At 38.8% G+C, this 22,846-nt stretch overlaps 1 protein-coding gene across 2 annotated transcripts in view; it reads right to left on the reverse strand.

Annotated features, from left to right (window-relative positions):
• Positions 1–4,102: 4,102 nt before the first annotated feature.
• The window catches only part of PDLIM3 (PDZ and LIM domain 3), a 30,575-nt gene continuing 11,831 nt past the window's right edge, over positions 4,103–22,846 (reverse strand). The window contains exons 4-8 of one of the 2 annotated variants that reach the window (XM_024759962.1): positions 15,386–15,453; positions 10,380–10,643; positions 8,397–8,525; positions 6,436–6,552; positions 4,103–5,066 (exon numbers count right to left, since the gene is read on the reverse strand). In XM_024759962.1, the coding sequence (XP_024615730.1) occupies positions 4,877–5,066; positions 6,436–6,552; positions 8,397–8,525; positions 10,380–10,643; positions 15,386–15,453 (768 nt within the window). In that variant the 3' untranslated portion in view covers positions 4,103–4,876. Of the gene's footprint in view, positions 5,067–6,435; positions 6,553–8,396; positions 8,526–10,379; positions 10,644–15,385; positions 15,454–15,836; positions 16,025–22,846 lie in introns of both variants that reach the window. The other variant, XM_024759963.1, reaches the window with a different exon arrangement.

Genomic DNA, 22,846 nt, shown 5'->3' on the forward strand with positions numbered 1-22,846 from the left:
GATTCTATGATATGTAGCATATTCACAGAATTGTGCAAACTGAGTTGAAGACTCTTCAGTCTGGAAGAGGCTATGAGACCCCCAGTGCTAAATTTACTCAAACCAGTAAACCCCTATGCACCCTCAGTGAGATTCACAAACGCAGCACTTATCTGACCTAAGTGCCTTGTTTCAGAGAAACTGCATTCTCCATTGCTTTGGCCTTGGTCAGAGGGAGGAAAGCTCTATATCACCTCTACAGATCGGCCAAACCTTCCCAAGGTCCAAGAGACTGTTAGTCCCTTTGTCTTCTTCTTGGTCCAGATCATGCCCATCACTCTATTCCTCAATTCTCTTTCTAACTTTTTTTTCTGTATCTAGAATTCCTACCCTTGAAGGCATTCATTTAGATTAAAGGGCTGTCTCCGGAACAAAACACAAGTATTAGACATAAAAGGGGCAGTAGAAAATTATTAGTACTTGTTAGCAGGAATTAGCCTTTTCCATTGGCTGGCAGAGCAAGCATTAATCTGAGGATTGGGATCAAGGACAGTATTCATGAGGAGGAATGAGAAGGCTTGCAGCATGAAGCAGTGTTCTGGTTGGGAGCTTTGGGAACTTGGACAGCAGCATCTGGAGACCAGATGTGTGAAGGGGCAGGCAGGGCAGCATGTGCAGCTGTGTGTGGCATAATGGTACACAACGCAGGCTCTTGCATGTGACGTTGGTAGCATAACCCTGGTGTTTTAGTGAACCACAGATATATGTGCACTTTGGCATTTATACACGTGATGAGTAATTCACACACCTGTGTTTTTCAACCCCTCTACTTCAGAAAAGGAGATGGAATGGGAATTTGGTCTCATGAGAGGTAGTTCTGAAACTCACAACATAATTTTGCTCTTAGTACAGAAATAATGACTTGTATGTACTCCTTCGCCAGATGAATAGTTGAATATATAAATGAATGGAGTAATTTTCAACCCAAACAAATATTTGGCATTTTATATCTTAATTTTAAATCTATATGCTTAATATTTATGATAGGGGTAGCAATTAGGTTTTAAGAGCAGCTCTTGTATTATTCTTTGGATAATGGAATTGTGCTTTGGGTTTTTCATAAGTTGAGGTGTGCTGACGTGCCTTATTCTTAGAGGTAGGAAAACATGTTGTTAGACATTCTCTGCATACTTGAACAAACTTTTGAGGTAATTCAGAAAATAATGTTAATATCTCACTTTATGTTCTTCTGATGTGAGCAGTGATGAATAATAGTACTACAGAATTTGAAAGAAAGAAATTATGATAAAGCACCCACTTCTTCTAGGTGCTTTGTTTTAAACTTAATTGCATGAAGCATTCTAATTAGCTTGAAAATATCAATTTGTAAATATAGCCAACGCATTCAAAAATCCATTTTGTTGTTGTGCCTAGTATTCAACATCTCTTACTTGGTAGGTGCTCAACTAAATATTTATTGAGTACTCTACAACATGAATAGAAGCTTAAGATGATTATCTTGAAATAGTCATGTAGATCAGGTAAATGGTTTATTTACTTCAATTATCTGAATACCCTCAATCTGTCTCCAATTTTCTTTTTTTTATGCTTAAGATTCAGATGGTACAGCATTAAAAGAAAACATTAGGCCATGATAAAAGGATAATACAGAATAATGGTTGTAAGTAGTCGTTTCCCAAGACTGAAATAAATCTGTTCAAAGGACAACTTGACAAACTTTTGCAACTCAAGTTGTTAGTAGAAGAACCCCAAAGCTCCATTCTGCCTATCTTGGGATATTCCTGTGATGGACAAACTTTAGATTAGCTTATGTAGAGATAATCTAAACTGTTTGCATGTCACATTAGCCATTAGCTTTACCTTTGCTTACACAGGTGCAAGTGTATGTGATAACTAGAACTGTTTTTCACTCAAACAGTCGTCCTATTGGTAGAGAGTGTGGCAACTCTATTCTGCATTTACTCTGAAAAAACAGCAGTTTAGTTAATCATGAGTGCAAAGTTTACAGATGCCCAGTTCTGTCATGGATCATTTCATTCCTCATTGCTAGCTTTAATAAGCTTATAAAAACAGTGACTACTCTGCTTTCTAAGAAGACATGGTATTCTGAGAGCTAAATAAAACTAGTTGGCATCCTTTGTTCATGGCATGAATTCCTATATAAGACCTGGTGTGAATTCATTATTGAAGGACAAAATGCTAGTATGGGGGAAATACTGTTATTTGTTTGCTTTTTAAACAAAGTTTTAACTCCTTTCCATTTTAACAACATTGCTATTTTCACCCTGTACATTACATATTTTAAAACGATTTTTATATTACATTCATTTCTATTAATTCTGTCATAAATTCCTCTATGTTTAAATTTCTAGATTTAATCGTCAAAAGAATAAAAATAATAAACACGCAATTTTAGAGTATGCTTCACAAGCCTTAGTCACAGAGACTGAATTATCAGCTTTAAGCCCTATCTTTCCTGAATTTCAGATTAGAACTATACTACTACTTTTTTCAAACTGTACTACTTTTTTTCCTCATTATTGAACATCTGAACTTAAGAAGTTCAATATGTACTCTACTACATATAAAATGTGTAAAATATAATTTTAGTCTGATATCCAACATCAAATGTACATTAATGTACAATATAATGTCTAATCTACACTTTCCTTCTCATGAGTCTTTCATTCTTATTTAACTTCTTTTTAGTGTGGTACACATACGTTCAATGGCACTTCCTGACTCCAGAGGTGCTGTTTGACCTTCTCCAGATAGCACCAGGCAGACTTCCGCTGACAAGTGCCTTGGGTGTGTGAGGGGGAGGGGCAGAGAGAGGGCACAGTGGGGATTAAATGCTTTTCAAACAGCTTGTATGTGATCCTCCTTATCATAACTCTGCCTTTATCCCCTAGTCCAGAAATGCCTGGTGCTGTCAATTCCCATGCTGTTTCCAATGCTGGAGAGTAAATTGGGTTGGTTTTCAGTTTTCTCCGTTGCTGCTTTGGATTTTAACTTTCTCAGGTTTCCTAAGTCAGTTACCATGCATTTGCCCTCTAGCTTCCAAACTTTTAAGATTATATCCTTACCAGAAAAAATATTTTAAAATAACATCTGAACCAAAAAAGTAATGTATTTGAATACATTCGTTTCTTTGATTGCAGAATTTTCTATTTTATTGGAATAGCTCTGTGAGTGAATTTGTGTTTCGGTTCAGGGGTTCCAGTTTTTTGTTTTTGTTTTTTGGCTCACGGGTCCAGCCTCTCCGCGGCATGTGGGATCTTCCCGGACCGGGGCATGAACCCGTGTCCCCTGCATCGGCAGGCGGACTCTCAACCACTGCGCCACCAGGGAATCCCAGGGGTTCCAGTTTTGATCTCAAATGCCCATAGGGGCCAGGCAGGTGTTCTGGCTCCTCTCACTGGTTCAAAACCTCAGACAGGTCAGGGTCAGAAATAATTAGTTAAGTTTGGGAGAACCCCAGAGCAATACAACCCGGGCTCTATTTTCCCTTTGGGACAATAGGAGAATCCTTGCTCCAGTAGGGTAGAGATGACTTTGTGACACAGTGGTGAGACTGAGGGCTTGAGACAGTCCCCACCTCCCCAGCCTGCTGGTTCCCATGTTTGTACTTGGAGAGGACAGTTTCATAAGCTCCCCTGGGTCCCCAGTGAGGTGCATGGGAAGTAGGTAAGACGTGCAAGTAAGGGGGCATTGCCGTGGAGCCACCATAGTGAGAGGCAAGGTGACAAATCAGAGCCAGGGGCCAGATAGGGTTCATGTCTGAGATGCAAAGGATCCAAGAATCCAGGGAAGGCTGAGCTGAGACTTTTGGACGTGGTGGTAGAGGTGGGCTTGTTGCCTGGTCCCAACTATGTTGAGAAAATGGAGCACAAGTGGAATCATGGGTTTCAGCAGAGAATACAAGCAAGACCCCAGGAGACCAGCAGCCCCTCCCTTCCTCAGGGACGTCCCTTGGAGGTGCCGTCCTGGGAAGGAGAAGGTGGTGGTGGTCAGCCTTGAGAATAAAGAACTAGCCTTGATAGAGTCTGAACCTTGACTTAGAATTCTTATCTGAAAGAGACATTTAAAATGAAAGAGACTATTTCAAAGCAGCAGAAACTGTTTTAATCTGAAAGAGACTGCATCACCTTTAACTAGCAAATTTAAGAGTTCCCCTCCTATCAGCAGAAACTGTGGGCTCAGAAGAGTGAATGAGTTATGAAAACTAAAGAAGCCACATTTTTCTTAAAATACCTGAGTTGTTAGTGTACACGACGAGATATGACTGGGCCCTCTCATTGGAATGTTGATTTTATCTGAATTCATTGAGTGCCACTTCGTTAGGTATTTTTAAAATGTTTTATGTATTTATTATGTATGCTGCATCCAGTAGTATAACTGTTTGAATATGAAACTAGAGAGATCTAGGGAATTTCTCCCTGACATGCACTATTATAGTTAAAACAGATAACAGACACCTGCAGGACTGTCTTAGAATACAAGATTGTCATTTGTCATAAGTTGCAATTGCAAAATCAACTGGTTAAGGAAGGGCAATTAGACTCCCCCTAAAATCTTGACGTTTACATGTTTGATGGTCATATTATAAATGTAAAATATAGAGTGTGACATAAAAATTATTGCTCTAAATTTCATTAAGTTATTGCTAGCCCCAAAGAGAAATACAGTTGAATGTATGTTTCTGTTAGAGCAGGCATCTTCCGCCCATTCCTGCTCCTGAGGATACAATGAGATAAGTGTCTAAAAGCTTGGTTCTAGATTTGGAGTCAGCCCTTTGCTCTACTTCTACCCCAAGCCATTAACGTCTGCCTGTGAGGGTGCGCCTGGGTGAGTGCATGTTCCGTCTGCCGGAGACTTAAGCTTTGGGATAAAGAGTGACTGTGTCGTAGCCCTCTGGGGGCCTCATGCGGGCCCGTGCGTGGGTTTCGCAGTACAGCTCCCCCTCCACGAAGAAGTAGCCCTTTTGTTTGAGGTTGAGGTTACAGTCAGCACACACGAAGCACTCTGGATGCCGATGCTTGTCCCTCACCTTCACAACCGCACCACTGTTGGGGGAAAGGAGGCCTCGTGAAAAAAACCCCAGAAAGCCAGAAACATGATACAAAGGCAGACAGCACTACAGATGAGGCAGGTGTTAATCTGTTTCACGTTCAGGAAACAATAGCTGCAAAGCCGGGCACAGCTGTGGAACTGATGTAGTTGTCAGGGAGAGCCAAGACCACCATAGTAAACCTTCACATGTGTCTCTCTGTTGTTGACATGTGAATATTTTTCAGATCTTTTTCAAACAGGTTTTTTTTTTTTTTTTTTAGAAAAATGATAGGATCCTTACTTCATGATCATTCCCCGTTGTTTCTTTGAAAGAGGGAGACATGATACAGATAAAACTGACACCTCTGCAAAGGATTCTGATTTTGGCCAAGGTTGTTGTCTACACAACTAAAAGTCGCTCTGCTTACTGTCTAGCTTGGTGATCCAGCCTCTATTCTATGGAACACAGAGAGAACAGATCAAAGGGCAGAGATGGAATTTCCACTGGTGGGTGGACTTGGCCTCTACCGTCAAAGCAGTTTACTTCAACTAGGGGGCAATCATTGCTTCATGTAACATCACAACCTGTTGTATGTTTTGAGGTCCTGTCTGCTCCCATCTCCCTGTCCTGCTTGTTTCTCTGTCTCACAGCCCCTTCTGTGCTGTAACCAGGCTTATCTCCCACTGCCCTCCTGGGATGAGTCCTGGGTAAGTGGACAGATGGTGCCTCAGTGTGTGAGCTAATGACAGAGGAACAGAAAAAAGGGATGGAGGAGGTGACCACATGGGGCATGAGGTGGAGAGACTGAAATGCTCTCGTTCACTTGAAGGTTTGAACTGGCAAGTGTAGCTATTCACACATGAAGTCCCTTGAAATGGAAGCTGACTCTATGTCTAAAAATCATATTTCAATATTTGTGCAACTTAAGAAACCACGTAAAGATAATGTGTTTTAATTAATAACTGGGTGACCCCCATATTTGTTTTCCTGAGTTTATACAGAAAAGGAAGTGTTCAAAGACTATACAGAAAAGGAAGTGTTCAAAGACTATATACATTAACAAAGGGAGGGCTTTTTGAAGTGAAGTTATTCTTGGAAATGACTTTTTAAATATACTTCTGGGGTGGTTTCTTTTCACCAGAATATGTCTGAAATTATAAGTCAAGATATTCGACTCACATTCTATGCTAATTTGGGGGTACATCGAAGGAATTCTGGTCAAAATGTGCTAAATGTGTGGACATTATGTTTCCAGTCAATGAATAGAAATTTGTTTTTCATAAAACTTAAAACCTTTTCTATACACGGAGTCTTAAAGTACAAGAAATAGAGAACTGACAGCAAGATTTATGATGAATTTTGGGGTTGAAAATGAAACTTACACAATGCCACTCCCACATTTGTCACAGAGTGGCATCTTCTGTGTGCTGCCAGCACCGCATGGGACTTTTGTAACTGGAGCTCTCACACTCCGAGTTCCAGCAGGACGGTCATCTGAAAAACAGAGTGTTTCCATTTACGGCAAGGGAGCAGCTGGCAACAGTTTATACTTTGCTTCTATTTTAAGGTGTGCACTTTAACCTGAGGAATTCTTAGTTGCGCCCACAATATCATTTAGGAAGAAGCAGGACTGGTTCAAGCATAATTTGTTCTCAAACGGGACCTTACAAAACAAAATTAGTTAAAAATTGTTGTAGTTGTTGTCATAGGGACCTGTTACAAAATGCCCAGAGGGGCAGAGGGCATTTTGCATTCTTCTTTTTTTAATTGTGGTTAAAATATACATAAAATCGACCATCTTATCTATTTTTAAGTGTGTAATTCAGTAGCATTAAGTATATTCCCAATGTTGTGCAACCATCACCAATATCTATTTCGAGAACTTTTTCATCATCCAAAACAGAAACTCTGTACCCAGGAAACATTAATTCCATATTCCCCCCTCCTTCCAGACCCTGGTGACCTCTGTTCTGCTTTCTGTCTATGACTTGCCTATTCTAGGGTCCTCATACAAATGGAATCGTACAATATCTATCCTTATGTCTCTGGCTTATTTCACTTAGCAGAATGTTTTCAAGGTTCATCCATGTTGCAGCATGTATCAGAATTTTCATTTTTAAGGCTGAATAATACTCTATGGATATAGCACATTATGTATATCCATTCACGTGTGGATAGACATTTAGGTTCTTTCCACCTTCTGGCTGTTGTGCGTAATGCTTCTATGAACGCTGGTGTACGAGGATTGGTTTGAGTCCCTGCTTGCAGTTCTCCTGAGTATACATGCAGCAGTGGGTTTGTGGATCCTATGGCAATTCTATGTTTAACTTTTTGAGGAACCACCTTACTGTTTCTCACAGTGGCTGCACCATGTTACATTCCCCATCAGCAATGCACAAGGGTCCCCATTTCTCCATACCGTCACCAACACTCATTTTCCATTTTTTTTTTTGATAGTGGCTATATTAATGGGGCAGTTTGCATTTTTGTGCAACTTCTGAAGGACAATATATCTCTTGGAAGTGGAAAAACATTGGTAAGAGTATGAACTCTGAAGACAGCAGGAGTGGGCTGGAGACCCAACTCTGTTTCTTACTCACTGTGTGACTTTGTACAAATCCACCCTCTCTATGCCTCATTTTCTCTTTTGTTAAATAGGGGAAGTAATAGCTCCTACCTCACTGAGTTATTGTGAGGATTAAATGACCATGTGTGCAAAGCACTCAGCACAGGATTTGGAGCACAGTAAGGGTTCATTCCAGTGTTATTTAAAAATTTTGATGATCATGACACCCTGGAATATGGGGGAGGCTGAGAAATTTTGCAACATTTTATGATCTATAAGCTGAGCTAGCCCTTGACTACTGTGGATGGGATTTGTCTTCAGCACCCTTTAATCACCAAGTTGGTGGCTACCTGGATATGTCTGGAAGCTCCTTTCCTTAACCAAGTACCACCCAAGTCCTTTTCAGCAAAGAATCATTTGATGACTGATTAAAATCGGGGTTTTTTTGTTTGTTTGTTTTGTTTTTTTTTTTTTTGCGGTACGCGGGCCTCTCACTGTTGCGGCCTCTCCCATTGCGGAGCACAGGCTCCGGACGCGCAGGCTCAGCGGCCATGGCTCATGGGCCCAGCCGCTCCGCGGCATGTGGGATCTTCCCAGACCGGGGCACGAACCCGTGTCCCCTGCATCGGCAGGCGGACTCTCAACCACTGTGCCACCAGGGAAGCCCTAAAATCGGTTTTTAGACTCTCATTCCCATTATGCTTGCTGCCCTCCCCCACCCTGATCCTTCCAATAGCCTCTATCAATAACGTTTCAGCAGATGTTCACGACTGCTCACCATCGTTCACTAGTTCCTGGAGCACCCTGAAGGAGCCTGACTGGCGAGGCTGAGTAGGTTCATTACGATTGTCGTGGAGCATCCGGTACACATCCGACTGGGGGGGCACTGGGGAGGCCGTGGGTTCACTGAAACACAGTATGATGGGTGAAACAGCATCAGGAGTGTGTGTATGTGCAAGAAGCCACAAGATATCAACAAGCAGTGATCACTATATTTACAGCAACTCCTGGACAGAGATTCAGTGGTTTCAAGTTAATCTCTGTTATATCAATAGCTAAAAATATAATGTGAATTCACACGGGTTCCCTTAAAAATATCAGTAAGTAACCTGGGGGTCACATCATCATTTCTCCATGTGGCAAAATCCTTTGGAGGGCAACTAAAATGTGATTGTTAGGAAATAGTAATTTAAAAAATAATGCTTGCGTCTGATGGATATATAATTATAATGTGAACAAAATTAACCTTTCTCAGGAAAAAAAAGGACAACATACACATGATAGAAAGTGCACGAGTGAGCCCAGTTTGATTATTCTCAGTCATAAAGATGTCAGTAAAATTCAGATTCATTTCTGATATTAAACCAACAGTGTATGGTTTAGTTTTGTTAACTCCTGTAGACAACAAAGGTATCATTTTGCTTGTAAACTGAAGAAATTCAACTTGTCAGTGTTTGAAAGTGCATAATGTAGCAACTTTCACATAGAAGTCAGCTTTGTTGGCTACTAAATAGCCACATTATAATTCATTTCCAAAAATGATTGAAGCTTTATTTTAATAAACTTTCTACAGATATATTCATGATGAACAATAAAAAAAAAAGCCACAATAAAAATACATGTCAGGGGCTTCCCTGGTGGGACAGGGGTTGACGGTCCACCTGCCGATCCAGGGGACACGGGTTCGTGCACCGGTCCGGGAAGATCCCACATGCCACAGAGCGGCTGGGGCCATGAGCCATGGCCGCTGAGCCTGCGCGTCCGGAGCCTGTGCTCCGCAACGGGAGAGGCCACAATAGTGAGAGGCCCACGTACCGCAAAAAAAAAAAAAAAAAAAAAAAAAAAAAAAAAAAAAAAAAAAAAAACATGTCAGGCACTGAGTTGCTTTATTATTTTATGTCATTTAATTGCATTATCTAGAAAAGGTAGTTGTTATTTGCACATATTTTTATTACCAGTGTCATATTTGGAAGTAATCATCTTATATATCTGAAACTCCTTGCAAATGGCTTTGAGATACATTATGGTATTATTATCACATTGTATTCATCCCAAGAATTATCTTTGGGATATTGTTACATAGCACTCAAGCATTATCATACTTTATAATGGCTCTATAATATTGAAAGAAGTAATAAGATTTTATCTTATAATAAATTTTTTAAATTGAAAATGCTTGATGGCAAAAGTACTTTGAACAAATATACATAATAAAGAAGAAATTAGTCAAAATAGCGATCAATGGAAATTAAATGTCTATAGCAGTAGCTTGAGATATTCATTTATAAACCCTTATTCATGGCAAAAATTTTAAATGAAAAATAATTAACTCTCCACAAGATGCCATTAGAAGAGAAAAGAGGTATCATCTCCTTTAAAACTTCTCTGAACCTCCCATCCCTTTCCCAGTTTTTGACCCCCAAAGGAGAAACATAGATTATCCCAGATTATAAATCACTTTTGAGAAGTATTGTACCAGACATTCGTAAACTACACTGCAGTTTTTCAAAAGACATATACGTTTGGTCCTTCCATGATTTCAGTTTTTTGTGATCTGTCACATAAAACTCTACTTGGTTAATTTTTCAAATCGCCCTTATCATTAGGCCTAGGTATCTGCAATAAATCCTTAGTATTTTTTTTTGAAAGCTTTTCACAAAGCTTTCTTTCAATGATAAGACAGTGTACAAGACACCAGTAAAGTTGACATTGCCCATGTGTTTAGTTAATATGCTGATGGTTCAAAAAGACTCATATTACCTCATTGAGGGCGTTTCCCCTAGGGCTGTTGAAACCTGACCCTGAAGTGTTTCCATAATATTGCCATCTGAGTACAACTGCATAGGTGTATTAAACTGAGCATGTATAATCTTCACACCAGGAAGTTCCATTTCCAAAGGAATGTTAGGGGCCATCTTAGCAGCAACTTTCAAGTCACCTGGGCAAATAGTACTAAGAGTACTGACAGAAGAAGGGGTGCTACGTCCACTGCCACCGTCAATACCGGACGGAGTACTGCATCCACTGTGTTAATGACCACGTTACACAGAGATGACACAGGAACCAGAAAATCCAGACAGGAGAACACAGAGAACAAGTACAGAGAGGTTAAAAGTAAGAGGTGAATTAAATCAAATGAAAAAGAAATATTTATTTCTGGCTAGAAGTTATTTTCAAAAGGGAAGACATTTAAAAATTCATGATTGAAAAACATTTAACAAAATTAAAAGGTACAGGTGATATTGCATTGTTTGGCTCTGTTCTACTAGACAATATGTTCTATGAGGTGAAGGCTTCATGTAAAAAGAGCTGTGCGTAAAGGAAGTGGCTCAGGGAAATTACATTAGCGGGACATCCTTTTACATTTCTGAGCTGCAGTTTTTAAAACTAAAATATTAATGAATGATCCTTCACAAATAGTAATATGAGTATGCAGCATGAAGATCCAATCAAATATTTAGGCTAAACGTTTCAAAATAAGAAGTATTTTCAGAAATGCAGTTGGGCCTTAATTGAATAGTAATTGGCAACTTGTAGGTTATGTGATAGAGATTATGTTTTAAGACTATTTTGTAAATATTTTATTGTTACTATTTTAACTTTTTCTACTTTCATTCATTCATTTTGTGAAGACTACACTTTAAAAAATTGTTCAGTGATTTGATATAGGCTCTAGAAACAGCCAATAAATGCCTGTCGCCTTGAAATGAATGATTAGAGGGGAAATAAGGTGATCTCAAACTCTGTGAATGCTACTTAGAGCTAAGATATATATATATATTTCTTTTATACATAGCTACTTCTTGTAAAATTTTGGAAGCACACATATATTTCCATGCATATTTCTCATTTCCTTTTAAAGACAATTTAAGGCAACTCATTATTAAAACACCAGTAAGGCCAGTCATGCAATTTTAAGGACAACGACAGAAATTTCTTATTCGCTATGAATAGAATTTTCCGTGCATAAGAGGTTAGTCATAACTGATGCCAACGACTAAAAAGTCATTTTTCTACGTGCATTTTAAGTGCAGCATGAGAAATGCATTTTTTGAGAAAAGGAATATATTGGGTTTTTTTAAGCGCAGTCATTTAAGACAAAGCTAAAAGAAATAGTAATATTAGTGTGAACTTCAGTCATGCCTGCAGGTTAGTGTTGCTGTAAACTGAAGGCAGAGAACAATTTATATGGTGTGTTTTCCTGAAAGTGTCCTCTGAGGGCTCAAGTATGGCCGCATACTTGCATTTACTCTCTAGGGCCACTAATGCCAACCTCAGCCCCATTCAGAGAGCAAAAACCAAAAGCATATATTGGGCATTGATTTTACTGGCTTCATCAATGCTGCAGCCTGGATAGTCTGAGCAACCCATGTCACTAGATGAATTAAAATTTTTGTGTGTGTTGTGTTATCCAGTTCAACCACCTGCAAAGACTGAATCGGGCAGGTATATATGGACTTGCTCCTTCACTTCCCGACTACTGAGAACTTGTTTGAAACTCAATCAGTAAATTGGTTGATCACGTACAAAAATGTCATATGGTTTATTCACCATTTTCATAGGCTCAACCCTATGCTGAAATTGACTTCAGTTGGTAAAAGAATAGAAATAACATTTCAGTTATAGTGCAGTTTAGTCAGGATCGTATTGATTTGACCTCAGTATAATGAAGTTTATTAAATTGTAATTTAGGGATTTGAAACACTGAGTTTCAATATTGGGAGACTTGGGCTCAAAATAGTGAACCTTTTCAACAAGCATTTATAACTACTCGACCTTACTGTGTGCCAGGCATGGTGCTAGATAGTGGAGAAGTAAACTATGGTCATCTCAGAACTTACAGATACACCTTATTTTACAGTTGTAATTAGTATTACATTTTTTTCTGTTATTAGTGTTCTTATATACATGCATGCTTGTGTATATAACTTTATTTAAGCAGAGACTGTGTCTTCTATTTCCTAGTTTCTTTATCATTCTATTTAGGGGCCCGTGTCTATTGAATAGATAGGAAATAAACCCTAAGCAAAAAACAATTATCTTTTTATAAATTTCTGGGACAATTTAAAAAGAGCTCTTGAACTGATGCTTTAAATAAAATAGTTTTCATGGACTCTAGTCACTGTGGAGATCATCATGGGTCACCATGACCTATTCCTGTGACCTGGAAAGGTAGATACCATTGAGATTTCTTGACATTGACTTACTGGCTTGGCAACCTGTAAGGTTGATGATACACTCAATTACTCTCATACACCTGGATAGATCATTAGACAGAGAACTAACTTCCCTGGTGTGTATATAAACTTGGGGACATGCTTCCAGAAGCGACTTGTCCAAAAACCACTCACCAGATTGTATTTTATCATTTGGATCTAGCCTTGTATATATTTTTAATGATAGCTGTGGCTTTAAACATTTACATATTTTCATATGAAAATACTGGTCTTTTAATAATGCTTCAATTATGATGAAACCATTGAAAGAACCGTAACTAATAGTAAGACCCAGGGAAATGAATATATTAGCATCTCCAACTTACTTCTGATTCAAAAGTTGTTTATTAATGGTGTAGTTATTGCTTGGTAAGTAGCCACTCAAAATTCCACCTTGATGAACAATCATTTGGTAAGAACAAGAAATTCAGAAGCTAGAGCAAATAGTGAGGGGGCACAGGAAGAAAGGAAGGATAATAGAAGCATTTTTTTATAATTTTTTTAAGATTTGTGTACTGGTACCTGTTTTTTAAGCAGATCCTCTCATCTCTGTTTTTCCACTCCCCTCTTCCAAATTTAGCTAGATTGAAAGGCACCAGCTTACAATGACAAAATTATGAGTGGCTTATTATTATCACCATGTTTGAATTAAAATGAAAATGTAAGAGAAGGGCATTACATACCTGAATCTCCTTGACTTTCCCTGAATTTTTATAAAATTAAATGTTATTGGTCTTCAGCAAAAGCAAGATCTGTGTTACTCTAATGTAGCATTTTATCTGAGCCTTGCGGAGTCCTATGGCTCAAGTTAGTGAGCTTACCATTATGCTAAGCTCAAAAGAGTGCAAGTAGATCCATTTTACTCTGCTTCTCTGGGAAGATGCATATATTATGTATATATTTATTCAATAGCGAAAGAGCATTTTAACTTTTAATCCAATTTTTTTTAATGTTATTTAGAGTGGTGTTGGGAAGCTGTTGAATGTGGAGAAATAGAGAAAAGATAGAGGAAAATGGAATATGAAGAAGGCAAAAACTAAGAGAAGCAAAAAAAAAGGATTGTTCAGAGTTGCCAGTATGAGGGAAGGGTAACAGCTCCTGATTCTTCTTGCTACTCAGGAAGTCTGATTAGGTACTCTTGGGCTTTTGTTCCTTTATCTAATGAACATTTGTTGAGCATGTACTCTGTCCCAGCCCCTTTTCTGGGTGCTGGGGATATAATATGTAGTGGGGGCAGATGTATTTGGTAGTCATTGCCTTTTTAGCATCTTTCTCCTGCTCTTTTACTCCACTCCTTCTTTCTGAGTCTGATATCACAAAATTGTCTGACTTATTTTGAGGTAATCCTCTGGCCCTGACTGTAGCTTATGGAAAGGTCTGCACACGGAAATCATATATCAAGTGATGGCTGACCATCCACAGCAGGCATCATAAACTCAGATGTCTCCAGGGGCCAGGAGGGTCACACATATATGAAAATGGGCCAGGTATCATACGCTAGGCATGATGGGCATTTTGGCAAGATAGAGGGTAGATATTCCATCTTAAACTTAAATTCAATATTTTTAAAAACGGGAGGGTTAAATAAAACATTGTGAATTGACTCCACCTATGGACCCCTATTAGTGACACCTGATGTAGATCGTTATTCAATGATCCTAACCTGTTAGAATTGATCCAGCCTAACCCCCAACTTCCTTCCTCTGGGCTGATTGATGTAGCTGAGGTCAGAGGAATGGGTTTGAGGTTTCCCGAAGTCACTATTTCCTGATGTGGCAAGACAGGGCATTAATTTCTTTCCTCGTAGGTTGGAATTCAGTTTCTAGAGAAGATTTGAAAAGGATCATCTGAAGATGATCTGTTTCTCTGACAGACAAGAAGAGATATTATTGCTCATTTTTATTCCAGTGTGTGCAGTTATCCACGAGGATAACGCAGTAGATCTCTCTGCCTCCAACTCTTTCTTTCTTTATACTTATTTTCCCCAAGTGGAAAAGTTCCTTTTCAAGTGGCTTCTCTTCCTTTGCAAGTATCCATAAGAACGCAAATTTATTTTTATGTAAGAGCTAGAATGAGTGGGATTACCCACTGGGCTCTGATGGTGCAATGAGAATTAGGTGCTGAGATGGGATGATCAGAGACTGTCAAACATGGAAAGCTACACCAGCCTTTCCACGTTTGCCTCACCTGCTTCCTTACTCCTGACCGGGGGCTGGTTTTCATTTTTGTGACTGCTGCCTGGGCCTTCCTGCCCTGGGATAGGGTATGTCTGCCTGCCTCAGAAGGTCACTGTGTTCTGGACGGGATCCTCAGAACGGCAGGGGTATCAGTTATAAATACACACAGAGATTGCATAATATTTCACAGCTCTATAATCTGGTCAATATTTACTCTCTTCTCTGCTAAGTGAATTTGTTTCTTTTGCTTTTGAAATAAGCTTCAAAATGAGAAAAGTCACTCCAAACACCTAAGAGTTATGTGTCTTGGTGATTAGTAGGATTTATTAAAGATGCATGCACTCCAAACTTCACAATCTTAAAGCTTTATGACCTGCTTCGGCCTGGAATTATGAAAGGTTTGGGCCGAATATTGTGCTTGTGTTCAAAGTAGTTCACATCCTGTGAAAACAAAGGGTTAAAAAAGTCCCTCAGTGGAAGACTAATATATATATATATATATATATATTTAGATAAAATTAAATGAACAATAATCGTACAGAAAGGATTATTTACCACCAAATATTGACATGACTAAGAAGGGTGATGATGGAACCAGAGCGATTTCTTCCTTTTAACCATCTATTCACTAAATGTTCGGGAACTGGCAGATTGGACTCCAGAACACTAGAACCATGTTCTAGATGCTTGTCTTTAAGATAAAAATCTGATCGTGCCTTCAGGAAAGTAAAAATAAAACAGCAAGAGCTGGACTTTTGAAAGGAAGAGAAGCCATACTATCACCATTAAGAACATGGTGGCCAGAAACCAAGTGGAGTACTTACTTTTGAGGTGAGCTAGGAATGAGCCCCCGCAGCTGCCCGTGAAGCGCATCTTGTATATTGCTGGTTGAATAGAGCCCAATGGGTGAGTTATAGGAAGCGCTCACTACCTGTCTTTTGTCATCAATGTTTGCTGCTGCAACAAAAGGCTGGGCCCTTCTGTTGTACCCGGCACCAATGGGTTTGAACTCCTGTACAACGGCAGACAAAATACACAGAGCCACAGAATGCACAACAAAGCCGTTAACGCGCAAATCAACAGCATCGCTCTTGTTAATCAAGGTTTCTTTACCACTACGAGATTAATGGCCAGGTTAAGGGAGGACTGCATTCGCCGTGAACTTTACATGTGCTGTAATCACCCACCAGATGTTCAGGTGCAAAGGAACTGACCTTATTTGAAATATTATAAAATAATTTGAATATTATACCTCTTGTCTGCTCCCTACTGACTTCTACATCTAGAGCTTTTAAGAAATTCTCATAAGACTCATTTGAATCCAGAAATTTTGTGTCAGAAGTGAGATTTTTGGCTTAGAAAATTATTCTACTTAACATTTTCTTAAGTAGAACTTATATATGCTTTCTCTTCTAGTAATATCTTAAAATTTCCCCCATTTTAGAAAACGGGAGAATAAAACAATCAGAAAGGGAGTGAGCATTTATGAATAAGTGTACTGAATCATTATAGCTAATCCAAGTTTTTTTCTTAATTCCTACAACAAACAAAATTCTTAATTTGCATTAAGATATAACCTTAAATTTAGAAAAAATAATAGGAATTAAAAGACTTTCCTTATGAAAGCAGGAATAACATTTATAGAAAACCCTCCCTTTCTATTGTGATGATTTCATGTTGTGCGTTCATGTTTACTCTAATCCCAGAAAGACTTAAGTCAGCAATTTAGAGAGAGCTAATTTATATGATTCACAAAAGGATTTTCACTTCATTGCTTTGGGAAGAGGACCAAACGTCACTCCTAAACCTGGGTGTGAAACATGCCTGAATGATCGGAAACTCTGTATTACTGTCTTCTAATGTAGGAATCACGTTTTCCAGTTTTTATACAGATTTATAATTTTGTAAAGTTCATTAAACTTTTTTTGTCTTCTAAGCAACAGAAGAAAACCAAAAGGGAATGCTGAAATACACACAAGCTGATTCTCTTTCCAAATCTTTTCATTTGGCAGAATTAGTAAGATCAGTCTTTACAATATTTTTGCTCACACATTCACATCAACTTCCTTTACTTTTGACTGTGCCACCAGTGTTTCACACGGTACAAACATTTATGATTATTTGGAATGGTTAATGGAGACTCTTTTGATTAAAAGAATAAAAAGGTCTTGTAATATTCATATCATTTTTTTTTCTTGTCATTGTAGGTGAGTAAGATGTGGGATGGTGCTTTTAAGAAAAGAGATTGTATTCCTCTCTTAGGGGTGGAACCACAGTTTTGCATGGTGATTCCAGAGAACACCAGTGACTTCCTTTAGAGACCCAAGCAGCACACTGCTTCCTTTTGGTTCTCCTGAGCAGGCAGTTGTCACACACACTCCCTATTCCCCCATCTAGGCCTGTTGGCAAAGCCCACTTAAAAAATAGTTATGACAAGGCAAATGGGGTGCCTCTTGAAATACTAGCCCTGCAGCGTCTTTGACTCCAGCTGCCCCAAATCTCATGGTACCTGAAAATCTGTGATGTGGTAAAGAGGAGCTTTTCTCTCAACAACACTGGGCAGCAAAATTTAACAGCCTCCTGAACTTGAAAAGAAGGTCTGAGTTGAATACAAAGCCTGTGATTCTATAGTATGATTGAATTGACTAATATCTTATTGATTCAGGTTTTTTATCTCCAGAATAATGACTCACTGCCTAGAAGTTGGTTGGGTGACAATGTAGTTGCTGATATAAGATAGCAGAATGACTGAAACAGCCAAATATGGCTTTAGAAAAATGCTGAATCCCAGAACATGTGAAAATGTGTGCAGACATTTATATACTGGTACAATCTGATTGCTTTGGCTGATTTAATAATGAATTTGGAGTGGCTGTGTTTTATGATTAACCATTATGATTAGCTGTTATTATGGCATGAAAAAAGTGAATGGCAAATAATTGTAAGTAATGACAATGGCCATAATTCAAGCCTTTGCTTCTCTTTTGGATATGAAAGAAGACAGAAGGCTAATTGCCTAATTTAGTTACGGTGGACTATAAATTTATCTCTCAGGTTCATTAAAAGAGTGAATCAGGAAGTACTGAAGGAATCAAGCTGTGTGGAATTTAGCTTTTGTTTTTTTTTTTAAACTGAGAGTGATATGCCTTAAAGATCTTGGTATATAGAATTGAATTTACAAAAATTAGGAAAAATAATGGGATGGCTTTATGGGGGAAAAAAATCTCTGCCCTTATTTCTTCTGTCTTAAAATTATAAATAAACATGATTGGCAACTGTCCTATAAATGAGGCATCTTCTCTGAAAATATTTGTGCAATAATAGTCTCTAGTAGTACTTCCAAAAAGCAGCACATAAGTTAATTAGCTCCAAGCTTTTTCTTTGCCATTTTCAGTTTTAGTTACATATTGCAAAAGTCACAAAAGTGTAATTTGTTAAAATAAAACTCTATTTTCCACTCAGATCATAAAAGGAAGTGTTTCTAATACAGGCTTCAAACATTTGTATTTAGCTTTTGCGAAGCATTAGTTTATGGGCTGCTGTAGTCATTCCAAAAAAAGCACAATGAAGTGTATACACTAAAGGTAAACAAAACATTTAAATATGGCACGGAGAGGCAACATTCTATCCAAGTCTTACATCATTGTTGATGGTCAAACAGAATCAAAAGACAAAACCAACGGGAAGTTTGCTATTCCACTTTAATTCCTTTTTATATTTTCCTGGAAAATCATTAGTAATGGAAATTACTAGTAAAAAAATTTATGTAGCAGTTAATAGAGTCCAGCTCTTGTGTTTATTCTACTCAGACAAAAGCATCTAAATGATTCTTATGTCTTAAGAATCCAACAAATAATCATTGCAGTTAATTAGATTTTTACATATTATTTTTAACTGTTAGGAGCTCATATTAAGGAGTAATATTCTGAATTAATGGAATGCTAGAGCTGCCAGAATCAAAGCTAAGTAACTTGACAGAGATCCGCTGCCTTTGGGAGAATATGCACCTCTTGACAGCAATCTCCCACGTCCTTGAAATGACCTCAGCAATGATGTCATTCTAAGACAGTTCACCTTTCAGTTTCTTACTTGGATAAACATTCGGTCTGAGAACTGAGACAAAAACCAGCTCCAACAGATACAACATGTTTGATACATGTGTGATAATATACAGATCTGTTTATTTATAAGAAAAAAATGCCTGTGAAATGAGGGAAACTATGTCAAGTGATCATATATTTGATCAAGCCACACTGAGTAAATGATGATATTTTATCGTGTTTGGAATTTATGAACAATCCCTGCCCCCCTCCTCATGCTCACCCCTTAAATGAAAAATAAAGCCACCCTTATAATTATTTTTTCTTCAGTGATCTGTTTCAAGTGTTCCCTATATCTCACTGGGGAAGAGTTTGGGGAACTGGGGATTTTATGAAAATTTGTCTTGTGTAGGCTGCCGTCCAGTTATGAAAACATTGTAGAATAAAGTTATTTCATGAAAATATGACAATTTCAACCCATACCCCACTTGATTGTGCATATAGTATGTCTTTATTATCAAATCTTTTATGGAAAGGATGCAATCCTTTCTCATTTAGAGAACAGCATTTTTATTTCTGAAAAGCATCTTTCCTGCCTTGTGGTAACTGCATTATAATTTTGAATTGTTCAGCGAATATTAAACAAAGATGAGGGTAATGTTTTATTCGAGAATATAAGCTTTGAAGAAGGACAGAGAACTCTAGCACATACCTTTTCTCTAGAGCAATGCATTGTATAGAAAAATGCACCTGCTCATAGTCCGTGTTCAGGACTGTCTGGAAGGAGTTTATCCAATGGCCAGGGGTTGATCTAAACAACCTCTAAAGTTTCTTTTAAGCCTAAGATTCGAGTCTAAATTCATAAAACCAAAATTTAGCTATTTAATAATAGCACGGAAACATGGAAAAATCTAGATATTAAAATTTTATATCATTATCCTATAACTGTGTCAGAAAAAGTTCCCAAAGCCTAAACCTATTCCTAGGGGGAAAAAAATGGAAAAAATACACTAACATTTTATTATTTGTGGCTGTACTCGGATGGTAGGATGTAATGGTTTTTTTTTTTCCCCAATGACTATATATTGCTTTTAAAATGAAAAATAGTATTTAAGTCCAATAGCAAAGGTCGGATAACTTACAATAGAAGTTTGACTTGGGTTGAGAAACAAGAGCTCAAATATTGTATTGCTCAACAGCATTTTACTATTCATATAAGACAGCATTTTATTTTACTTTATTTTATTTATTTATTTTTTTGGCCGCACCACGTGGCTTGTGGGGTCCTAGTTTCCCGACCAGGGATTGAACCCGGGCCCTTGGCTGTGAGAGCACGGAGTCCTAACCACTGGAGTGCCAGGGAATCCCCTCATATACGATGGCATTTTAAACATTCAACGGTATTTGTTTTTCAGACTGACACACCTTTGTTGTCCAGAAGGGGTTGCTTTATTTGTAGAAAGAAAAGACATCTCTTTGCATAGCTTTGTATTAATTAAAAAAAAAAAAAAATACATACATAACCACAGTTTAGCCTTTCTCCAATCTCAGCCTACAAGTTACATTCACCGTTTGATATTTATCAGTGCATTTTGTTCTAGTTTGTGCTATAGGATTTTCAGATAGGAGAGGTTATGCTGAAATTCAGCTATATTTTGTGGGGAATGTCCTGAAGTGCCAAGTCATGTGAACTGGTCATGCATAAATCTGGCCTGAGGTTCATAGGGGTAGGAATATTTTGGTCCTTTAGGGGAAGAACTGAAATGGTCCTTATCTCTGAGCCCTTCAAACACCCACCTCTTGGAGAGGGTGCAAGTAAGAAATTAGTCATGACTCAAACTAATGGAATGTTCAAAAGCTCCATCTGACTGACTTCTGTAGCCCTTAACCCAATTTTCACCTTTTTATTTTTTAAACCTATCTCATTCTTTATCTTTTCCCCCTTTGCAGTATCATAAATATCCATACTGTCTGACCCCAAAATTCAGGACACATGGGCTAATAAATGATTGACAAGAGGCCAGAGTATTTAAAATCTGGATTATCTTTTAAAATTAATTCTCAGAATAACCATAGTCATAAATTAATACTCCTAGATCTGCAAAAGGGGCCTCTTCTAGAGCAAAGCTCAGACAATTGCCTTGAAAACTCCAATTCTGGAGAGATGTTAGCAAAACACAGGCTCCAATCATGCATGCTCTAAGCTCACCCCGTGCTGAATAAAATACATACTTGCTGAGTCACCCACATGCCAGAGTGGGTGCTGCAGCATGATCAGGGATCACTGGAGATGTGGTACTTTTGTCAAATATGTGTAGTTGGTCCCATATCTTAGCATCTCGTATTGATGAAACCGGGTTTCAAAAATTAGGAGAAATTGTGAATGGAAATGTGAAAAAGGGTGCAGTACAATTTTGGATGTGTACTCTATATCAGGGGTCCCCAGTCCCCAGGCCGCCGACCAGTACCTGTTAGGAACTGGGCCGCACAGCAGGAGGTGAGCGGCGGATGTGTGAGCGAAGCTTCGTCTGCCGCTGCCTATCGCTCGCATTACCGCCTGAAGCATCCCCACCCCGGCCCCGCCGTCCGTGGAAAAATTGTCTTCCACGAAACTGGTCCCTGGTGCCAAAAAGGTTGGGGACCACTGCTCTGTATGGAAAAAGGAAACTCAGAATTCTGTGAGGTTTGTCCTAGTGATGATGAGAGATTGGGGAGGTCAATATATGCGTATACGTGAGCCTTAAATTTCCCTTTTCTGTCTTTTAAAGCACCACGTGATCTCTTTCTCGTGTGTTGCCTCTTAAATGATGAGTTGATGAGGGTTGCAGGAGGCAGGTAGACTTGGGCATTCCTGCCAAGGGCTGTCTACAGGTGACAGCTCTGCCTGGAGAACTTTGTTCTTATTCTTCCTGCAGTCTTTCTTCTATCAGGAAGATGTCGATTAGAGACATTATTCGCCCACCCACCTTGGATGTTGGGGTAAGCACCATCAGCATGCAGAGCGCTTCTCACCACATTGATTACCTGTCTCGTCCATTTTACCTTTTACTCACCTACCCTGAAGAGCGGCACTCTTACCTGACCTAAATATCCCCCTCAGCTTTCGTGATTTCTTTGCCTCGTGTGCAGCCCCTGGGGGTGGCAGTAGAACACCAGTCTGAGAGTTGGTTCCCAGGACTGCGGTGTTCAAATGAAGTTTATCTTTAGGGCCTCCAGTTCCTTTCATTCACTTGTCAGCTATTTAGTGAGCACCTGCTGTGTGCCATGCCTGGGGAACTCAGAGCAAGGAGAACAGACACAGCGGTTCTGCCTTCATGAATATTCCATATATCCTGCTCACTCCCTTTGGGGCCTGTTTTCTCCTCCTTTTGCTTTTAGTGATTTTTAGGCTCAGGCTCTACCTTCCCTCCAATCAAAAGTCTAGGACAAGGATCTAACAAACTCATTCCCTCTAAAAGTTAAACTACTTAGTATGTTTTTTTCTCCTGGGGTTGGGGTGAGGTATTTATTTTAACTGAAAATGAGGTTTTGATCCAAAGTAATTTGTAATGACCCTTGGATAGTGATGAGGAAGACATTACTGGTCTCCAGGAAGCTCTGTGCCGCCATCTATCTCACTGTCAAGAAAGGCCAGGAGGCCTTCTGATCACAGGCTGCTGGGAGGGGTGCCATGCCCAACGACAATGAGAGCACCCACTTAAGTGAACATCTCTGAGAGCACTTCACTGTGCCAAGTTCTTTTTCTATATTATTTTATTTAAATCTTTAGAAGCTCTATGAGACACATGTACATA

The sequence above is a fragment of the Neophocaena asiaeorientalis genome, unplaced genomic scaffold (assembly GCF_003031525.2).
Source record: "Neophocaena asiaeorientalis asiaeorientalis breed wild unplaced genomic scaffold, Neophocaena_asiaeorientalis_V1.1 scaffold521, whole genome shotgun sequence".
NCBI lineage: Eukaryota > Metazoa > Chordata > Mammalia > Artiodactyla > Phocoenidae > Neophocaena > Neophocaena asiaeorientalis.